General features: G+C 52.5%; 1 protein-coding gene across 1 annotated transcript in view; it reads left to right on the top strand.

Moving 5' to 3' along the window:
- Svop (SV2 related protein) overlaps positions 1–7,953 on the top strand; it is a 42,878-nt gene extending 34,925 nt beyond the window's left edge. The window contains exons 13-16 of the mRNA XM_052169152.1: positions 1,718–1,829; positions 2,958–3,039; positions 4,452–4,541; positions 7,747–7,953. Of these exons, the coding sequence (XP_052025112.1) occupies positions 1,718–1,829; positions 2,958–3,039; positions 4,452–4,541; positions 7,747–7,953 (491 nt within the window). The remainder of the gene's footprint in view (positions 1–1,717; positions 1,830–2,957; positions 3,040–4,451; positions 4,542–7,746) is intronic.
- Positions 7,954–9,715: the final 1,762 nt, after the last annotated feature.

Here is a 9,715-nt window from a genome sequence, read left to right on the forward strand (position 1 = left end):
AACTGTTGTATAAACAGTCCTGAAGGGATAGCCTAGAACAAAAGAGCAGCTGAGGTGTTGTACAGAGATGGAGCCACGGAGGACCCTCCCCCCAAAGCAACAAGTATGTGAGGAGAGGGGCATCGAACTTCAAAACTTAAACACCTCCCTCCCTCCCTCCTCCCTCCTTTTCTTCCTCCCTCCTCTCTCCCTTCCCATACAACAAGGACAGTTTCAGATCCCATGCTGAATCAGTGCTACTAAAGGAGCTACAGGTAGCCTGACATCACTTAGACTCCTCCCACTTCCCGTCTTCCCACAGTCACTACACTCCGCTCAGCCAAAGCCAAGCAGTCTGCAGAGTCCTCAAGACACCATCTTGCCTGGGTCACCTCCACAGACCACACCTTGATCTTACACCCTTGTCCCAGAGCCATACAAGAGTTTGCCTAAGACACTGAATGTTCCAATTGCTGGCAGAACTCAGAACTGTGCCCCATACCGACAGCCGTTCTAAAATGTCTCCCTCAATAACAGCCGGAAGGGAGAGCACCGGCATGGGGGGTTTAGCTTCCCATGACGTGAGTGCTCTGAAATGTAGACTCTCTTTGTTTCTTGTTATGTGTGCTTTTGTTCAGTTTTGTTCAGAACACACATCACCCTCCTTGACCAGATCCTGACACCCAATAAGCAATAATTAAATAAGTGTGGGACATGGGGCTCTGATAGCATTCAATTAGTTGACTTTTCGAGACAGGGTTTCTCTGTGTAACCTTGGCTATCCTGGAACTCACTCCTGTAGAGCAGGCTGGTCTCAAACTCACATAGATCCACCAGAACTCTGCCTCCCGAGTGCCGGGATTAAAGGCATGTACCACCACTGCCTGGCTTCTTTTACTTTTTTGGGACCAGATCTCACTGTGTAGTCTTGGCTACCCTGAAACTCACTATGTAGAAGGCTAGCCTCAAAGTCACAGAGGTCTTCCTGCCCTACATCCTGAGTGCTGGAGTAAAGGGTATTTAATTAGAAGACCCTTTGATGAATAAAAGATATGTAAGTATATTCTCAAAACATAATTATGGTTATATAGTAATAATATACTATATAATATACTAATTAAAAGCACTATCTACCTCTAAGGAAATAGGGTACATCACTTTTTTAAAAAATTATTTATTTATTATATGTAAGTACACTGTAGCTGTCTTCAGACACCTGAAAAGGGAGTCAGATCTCATTACAGATGGTTGTGAGCCACCATGTGGTTGCTGGGAATTGAACTCAGGACCTCTAGAAGAACAGTCAGTGCTCTTAACCGCTGAGCCGTCTCTCCAGCCCAGGGTGCATCATTTTACTAGTCCCACACATAGATAAAGAAACTGAGGCTCAGAGAAGACCAGCTCCAGGTTACAAGGCAACTCAGTATTAACAGGAGGACTTAGATCCAACTAGGTGTGAGTCCCAGGCAGGGCCCTCTGCTGCCTGGTTGCACCAGATGCCATCCTTCAGGGATGGGAGACCCAGGGTTAACTTCTTCCCAGGTCCCTGTGGCACTGTGTCCCACACAGAGGCAGCAGGCGTTGCTCTGCCACAGTGTCTGAAAGCTGAGCTGAGCCAGATTCTGGAGTGCATGGATTCGCTGGGCTGGTCCACTCTCAGGGGCAGAGGATGGCGTGGGTTAGGCCACTGGGGCCCGGCTGAGAAGCCGCCACCTACCTTGTCCCGCTCTCCTGGCAGGCGTCCTTGTGACTCTGTGGGTCATCGACCGACTGGGCCGCAAGAAGACCATGGCTCTGTGCTTCGCCATCTTCTCGCTCTGCAGCCTCCTGCTGTTCATCTGCATTGGAAGGTGGGTGTCTGGAGGAGGACCCCCAGACCCTCACCAGGACTAGATTAGGCTCCTGGCACCTCGTGATGGGACAGACGGTCAGGCTCAAGGCAAAAGCCTCCGCCAGGACAGCAAGGGCTGCGGCTTTGTTATCTCTAAGAACCTCAGCTTTAGAGTTAACGTTTAATTGGGGCTGGCTTACGGTTTCAGAGGTTAAGTCCGTTATCATCATAGCGCCAGGCAGGCAGGCAGGCAAGGGGACAGGGTGGTGGAGAAGGAGCTGGGAGTTCTGCATCCTGTCTGCTGTCAACAGGAAGAGAAAGCAAGACTGGCCTTTGCTTGCACTTTTGAAATCAAGGCCCCACCTCCTGGTCCTTCTCAAGCAGTGCCCCTCCCTACAGATTAAACATTTGAATATATGAGCCTGGTGGGGGGGCATTCTTACTCAGCCACCACGGGGTGACTACACACAAGACTGTTCACACGAGCTTGACGCTCAGTAGAATTCCAGAGTACAATGTGGCTACAAAGTTGCGTTAAAGGATTTGTTTGATGGAAAGATAACTTGTTTCAAACAGACCCTATACTGCAGACTCATTTCTCGACTTTTCCAACTCCTAAGAGCCTCTGAATATACACCTGACCCCTGAGGGGCCCCGGACGCATCCCGACTGGGACTCTGGGCCATGGGTTGGGGGTGAGAGATGAAACTTAGATATGAAAGGTTGGTGTTCTGGGTTATCAAGAGGAGCAGTAGAGCCAAGGGCTGGGGATCTAGAGTGGCGAAAAAATGCCAAATAAGGTCCTACTAGAACCCACAGCCTCACTCACATTAAGCACGTGCTCTCTGGCTGAGGCTCAGCCGGGGACTTCAGTCATTCAGACGGGGATCCCCCACTCTCAGGCCAGCTGTGGACCACAGGCATTCCCGGCTGTCAGCGGGTGTTCTGTAAGAGTCAGTCAATCTTTACTGGCAGCACTTGGGGGTGCGGCTGTGCAGGTGTGCTGGGTGCTTGGTGGCAGGGGTGGGGGGTGGAAGGGTGGGGGCTCTGCAGACTCAGATATCAGTTCTTCCAGGGAAGGTGGGAATCAGAGAGAATCAGACACAAAGCAAAACCCCACCCTCTCCTGCTGTTTTCTCCTCCCCAGAAATGTGCTAACCCTCTTACTATTCATCGCAAGAGCGTTTATTTCTGGAGGCTTCCAAGCAGCCTATGTTTACACACCTGAGGTAGGAGAGGTGCCTGAGAGTGGGGATGGGGGTGGGGCGTGGGGAGTGGAGGGTGAGGAGTGGGAGGTGGCGCATGGGAGGTGGGGTGTAGAGCATGGAATGGGGTGAGGGGTGGGATGTGGGGGTGGGGCATGGAGAGTAGAGGGTGAGGAGTGGGAGGTGGTGCATGGGAGGTGGGGGTGGGGCACAGGGCATGGAATGGGGTGAGGGGTGGGGCGTGGGGGTGAGGATGCTGTCTACCCAGAATTTCAATGGTTCTTGGATCCAGATACCTGTGTCCCCCCCCCCCATTTTTTTCCCTCCTCATATAAGCTTTAGGCTCAGAGTAAGAATTCCAGAGTTGCCTAAGAGTTGGGAGCTAAAGCAGTGCGTTCGGGGGCAGCTCACATCTCACCTTCCTGGAGACAGTCTCCGCGGTGTTTGGGGGAGAGCTGAGCGGGCGGCTCAGCGTGGCTCAGCGCCGAAGTGTTTGCCTTTCTCTCTCAATGTCCTGGGTGTGACCCCACCCCACCCCCACCCCCCCATCCCCGTACTGAAAAAAAATTTTTTTTCTGACCTTGGCTAAACCTCAGCAGGAGGCTATCGGTGACCATGATGAACGCTTCTGTAGTCTTTGAGAACCCAGACTAGGAGCTAAAGAGGTGGCTCAGTGGTTACGAGCGCACACAGAACTGATTGGTTCCCAGCACCCACTTTGGGCGGCTCACAATTGCCTATAACTCCAGCTCCCGAGGCTCTGACGCCCTCTTCTGGCCACTAAGGGCACGCACGCACGCACGCACGCACGCACGCACGCACGCACGCACACGGCATACAGAGTTGCTCCAAGCAACACACAGAAGTGCAGTGCACCCCTCTGTGCCCTGTTCGTTAGCTGGGAGGAGTGGAATGTTAGGGAGAGGTCATTGCCAAGTTCATCTTGGAGAGCCTTACGTTCTCCAGCAGAAAAACAAACAAAACAAACAACAACAAAACCCACCAGAATTGTAGTACTAATCCCTTTATTCATTTTGTATTGAGTACCAATCATGTGCTTACGCAATTACACATACATCGGTAACCAAGCGTGTGTTATGTATCAATGCATGGTATCCATCCATCCCCATTGAACTGTTTGCACAGTTTTCTCTGTTATACTGGGGTCGGACCATGACAGACAAGCCCTCCGTACACACCTCTCCCCCATCATTGTTAACCAGAAAATCCAATTGTGGATACCCCCCAGCGGCAAACACTGATGAGGTAACCGGGCTCCGGCCCGCAGCTGACCTCGCGCTCTCTGCTTTGGAGGAACCTCTCAGCTCCTTCGTCTCCCATCCTGCCCACGGGCATTACCCCATCAGTACTGGGTGGGAAGGGGTGAGGCGTTCCTGCGTTTCCCGTGACACATGGCTAACACCCTGACGTTCCAGGTGTATCCCACGGCGACGAGGGCGCTGGGCCTGGGCACCTGCAGCGGCATGGCGAGAGTGGGCGCGCTCATTACTCCGTTCATAGCTCAGGCAAGTGTTGCCCCAGATACAGATCCTGGTAGCAGCCGGCTGGGCCGACCGGACAGCATTTCCCAGCAACCGACTCCAGCAGGGAACAGTGTCTCAGAAGGATAAAAGGCCCAAGGTCACAGGCAGGGACTCAGACAAGCCTGGAATAAAATTCAGGTCTCCCCCTCCCAGAAAGCCCTTAACGGACCAGAAGATTCGACCCAGAGTAATTTGCATCCACTGGGTGCCATTGCACAGGCAGGCGGTCCCAGCTAGTGTGGGGAGGCATAAGTGAGACGTAGGCTTGAGAGCAGAGTTTGGGGCTAAGATAACTGTGAGATAGCGACCCTAAAAACAACGCACACCGGCTTGCAGCAGAACAAGTGTCTGTCTCCAGTTCTAAACCGGCTGTTCTGGGTGAGTTCAGTTTAGAACTCTGTGGGCTCAAAACATTCCCGTTCCTGTGTAGGGTCTCAATATCCAACTTTTTTGCCTTCATCGCTTTTAGTAGTAGGTTGAGTTATTAAACTTAATTGGCTTAAAGATTTGGGCCGGCAAGATGGCTCGGCAGGGGGACACACTTACCGCCAGGTCTGATAACTTCTGTTTGATACCTGGGAACCCACAAGACAGAAGGAGGGAACAAACTCCTGTAAATTGTCCTCTTGTTTCCACACGTATGCTACACACTCACATGCACATGTGCACACACACAGACATATATAGAGACATATATACACATACAGAGACATATACATACAGAGAAGAGAGGGGAGGGGAGAGAGGAAGGGAGAGAGGAGAGGGATGGAAAAACATATAGACGTGTATATACACACAGAGAGACATATACACAAAGAAGGGGGAGTGCTAGAGAGAAAGAGGGGGAGGGGAGGGAGAGAGAGACACACATTGAGAGAGAAAGAGAGAGAGAGAGAGAGAAAGATTAGGACAACAATGTTAGGTTTCTGTGGGGGAAGAAGAGAGAAGCTCATAGACTCAAAAGAAAGGCCCAGTGTCCCGTGTCCTTCAGGCCTCATTAATTCTGCAGACAGGGGCTGGCTCAGCAGGTTAGAGAACCGATTATTCTTCCAAAGGTCCTGAGTTCAAATCCCAGCAACCACATGGTGGCTCACAACCATCCATAAAGAGATCGGACACCCTCTTCTGGTGCATCTGAAGACAGCTACAGTGTACTCACATATAATAATAAATAAATAAATCTTTTAAAAAAATTCTACAGACAGACAGGCTACACAGCACAGAGAGGGTCTGCAGCAAGAGGCTTCAGTCCTGCCAGATAAAACTGGGTTTCCAGCCTTCACGGTCTGCAAGGCAGTAGGCTTAGTTAATACGAGCTCTGTGTGTCTGCAGTTGGGTTGCCCAGACTCCTAGGTGGAGGTGCGGGTTGGACTCTGAGAGCTGGGGAGGGAGAAGGCTTCAGGAGCTAAGGAACTCTTGCTGCAGCAGAAAGTGTCTGTCAGCTCTTTGCACCCATGGGGATGGGATGGGGGAAAGTCTGCAGGGGTGTGGAGCTGCATCTCCGAGGGTCTTCCCAATGGCAGCACCTGAAGGGGCTGTGTCCTAACAAACCATCTGGTCAGATTCACACACTCACAATGCTGTGCACCCACTGTGTCTACTTCCAAAGCGTTCTCACTACCACACCCCAAGCCCATCTTTCCATTAGGGGTTGCCTCTACCCCTAGCAAACACCATCTGCTCCCTGTCTGCGCAGATTTACCTGTTCTGGGGAAGGGGTTCAGCAAATTAGGGTGCTGACATCCATCTCTGTGTTGTCGTCCCTTCTACGCCATCTCTAATGTCCCCAGAGGTATCAGGACCAAAGCCTGGATCCTGCAGATCTGAACGCGCTGTCCTCAGTGTGCCAACTAAAAAAATGGAGGGAGGAGAAAAGCAGAGATTCATTGACCACGGCCATGCTGGGGAGAGCAACCAATACAGGGTCCAGTGCCCCCCAAGTCTGTCATCGGGGTCCTGATGTGAGGCTGAGGGTTAAGTGAGAGGCTCACACGGCTCAGCAGTCCTGGTCACACTGTTCCTCCTCCCCATCAGTGTCAGCTGAGAGGCGGTCTGTAGGTCCTCAGAACTTGGTGGCATCCCTTCCCAGAACACAGGCTCCTCCTGATCCGCACCAGGCTCTCCTCTCCCCTCCTCCTACTTCTGGGACAAGACCCCTGGAACAATCGCACTTCCAAGTTCTGGGGGACCGTTGCCTCAAAACAGTCTGATAGCCAAAGTGAAGGCAGCTTGTGCTCTTTGGAGCGTCTTCACTCTGTGCCGGTTCCTCGGGAACAGGGCACTGAGCTGTCTGAGGTCTGGCATTTGTCATCAGACAGGGAATTTGGCACAGGCTAGACCACAGCAGTGACTCTGGATTCTTGCTTGTACAGTTTGGGTTTTTTGGCACAGGCTCTTTCTCTATGTTTAGCGAGAACTTGGATTCGGGCACCCACTGTGCCTGGTGCTGTTCAGAACCTTAAGTCTGATGGGCCTTACTCTGTAGCTCAGGCTGGCCTTGAACTCAAGAATCCCTCCTGCTTCCACCTCTTCGAGCAAAGATTATGGAAGGATGCCTGCAGGGGTGAAGTGTTCTGCTTTCGTCAGCCCACAGCTCTGAGGAGCCGTTCTTATTTTTTTTTCCTATAAAAAGCAACATTTAATTGGGGCTGGCTTACAGGTTCAGAGGTTCAGTCCATTATCATCAAGGCAGGAGCACAGCAGCATCCAGGCAGGCCTGGTGCAAGAGTAGCTGAGAGTTCTTCATATCCATCTGGAGGCTGCTAAGAGGAGACTAACTTCCAGACAGCTAGGATGAGAGTTGTTTTTTTTTTTAATTTATTTACATTTCAAGTGCTATCCCTTACCCAGTTCTCCCCCCACCCCCCTCTCCCAGAAACCCCTATTCCATCCTCTCTCCCTCTGCTTCTATGAGGGTGTTCCTCCACCCACCCCACTCCCACCTCCCTGCCCTCGATTCCCCTACACTGGGGTATCTATTGAACCTTCATAGGACCAAGGACCTCTCCTCCTGTTGATACCTGACAAGGCAATCCTCTGCTACATATGCAGCCAGAGCCGTGTGTACCCCTTGGTTGGTGGCTTAGTCCCTGGGAGCTCTGGGGGTCTGGTTGGTTGATATCGTTCTTCCTATGAGGTTGCAAACCCCTCAAGAAGCCATTCTCACATCCCTGCATCTCCTCCTCAGGTGATGCTGGAATCTTCCGTGTATCTGACCCTGGCCGTCTACAGTGGCTGCTGCCTCCTGGCTGCTGTGGCCTCCTGCTTCCTGCCCATCGAGACCAAAGGCCGAGCGCTGCAGGAGTCCAGCCACCGCGAGTGGGGCCAGGAGATGGTTGGCCGAGGGACCAACAGCACAGGTGTTCCCAGGTCGAACTCGGGCTCTCAGGAGTAGTGACTCCCGGGAGTTGAGCTGGTCCTTGAGGCTTGGAGCCCACTTACCCTACGGTCACTGCCGACATCAAGAACTTTCCCGAGAGGGCGATGTGGACCGACAGGGTTTTGTGTCTTCGCTGTGTCTGGCCATGTTCATCATCGAGGGTCACCCGCCCCAGGAAGATGGGGCGGCATTCACTCCAGGGGGTTCTCTGTGGTGGGGGAAGGTTTGTCCATCACCATGGATCTGCATGGGGACGCTGCTGGTGTGGGAGGGTCCCAGGGCGCTCAGGGCCAGCTGAGCAGAGGTCACATCGCTACCCAGTCATACCCTTGGAGAGCCACTGTGCAAAGATCTCCATAGATAGAGTCTCAGCCCAGATCTCCGTGACACCTGCCATTTTGGCCAGTATGTTTCTCCTGTACCCTGGGCTCAGGAATTCGTTGGAATTAAGGCGAGCCAGTGTCTGGCTGAAGCAGCTCGTCTGGAGCCTGAGAGCCACGCTGCTAGGCCCCTCTAGACGCCTCTCCAGGGCCTGCCGGGAAGAAACCGCCTGATGAATATGCTTTTGAATTTGAGCCAAGTAGCTCCCACTGGTCCCGTCTGGAGTCTCTGTCTCTCGCTGCACGGGGTCCTGTTATATTTCTGGGGAGAGCTAGGTACCCACCAGGTGGCAGACTCAGAAAGTTGTTAACCCATTCCCTGACTTGGAAACTGGAGACTGAGAGCTGGCAGAGGGGAGACTTACGCCCCAAAGCAATGCCAGAGTCACTCCTGAAGCAGTTAAGGCCTTTCTGGGCTCTCTCTCGGCTCCCCACTCAGCCCTAGACGGTGAGTCCCTGTTTACTCAGGCTTCCAGACCTTGCTGTGTGTAGGTGGCGGCATGAGCCGAGGAGACATCTCCAGGGCAAAACACTAAGTGCAGGCCCTCTAAGTCCTGGGACCAGGAACCTGTTGTCCTTTCCGGGTCTGCCTCTGCTCTCTCTCATGCTCCCCCGTCAAGGGCAGTGCTAGCCCTACAGAGGCAGGTCCTAGGAGGGTGTCCTGACACAAGGATCAGGAAAGCCCATGTCAGAGGGAGAGAGGAGGCCATTGTCATGGCCTTGGGAAGAAGGACGGGAGGCAGGCAGGTCTGGAGGCAGTCCACGTGTACTCCCCGACTCCGGAACACACGAGCTGCCTTCTGAGATTCAGGAAGGAGACTCGCGGGGGGAGGGAGGAAGGAGACCACCAGGCCGCACTAAAGGCCAGAGGAAACTGGCCACCACTCAACGGACACATTGCGAGGAAGCCAGATGTGCATTGTGAGTTCATCTCTTATTAAAGCGTTGGTGACGGACATTACAGGGTTTAGATCTGGTCAGTGGTCACAGTGTACTAGGGACACTTGTTCACTTGAAAGTCGACTAACTTGTTCCATCCAAGGAAGTACCCTGACACAATGTTCTCTCTGTGAGGTGCAGTGGCCCAGCCGGCGGGCAGCACCTTCAGTTCAGTGGAAACAATTCTGTTAATGGAATGAAGATACAGTGGCCTCTTCATCATGAGGACAGTGTGGTCTCCACCCCCTACCCTGTTCTGACTGTCACATAGTTTTATTATAATTATTATTATTATTATTATTATTATTTGAGACAGATTTTCACAGTATAGCCCAGGCTAGCCCCATTCTCTTGATCTTCCTCCCCTGGGTACCACCACACCCAGCCACAATTTCTTGAGTCTCAAGTTATTCCTGGGGCAGCTCAGCTCTCCTCGAAAAGTCTTCCCCCCCCTCCTC

The sequence above is a fragment of the Apodemus sylvaticus genome, chromosome 22 (genome assembly GCF_947179515.1).
Source record: "Apodemus sylvaticus chromosome 22, mApoSyl1.1, whole genome shotgun sequence".
Classification (NCBI taxonomy): Eukaryota; Metazoa; Chordata; class Mammalia; order Rodentia; family Muridae; genus Apodemus; species Apodemus sylvaticus.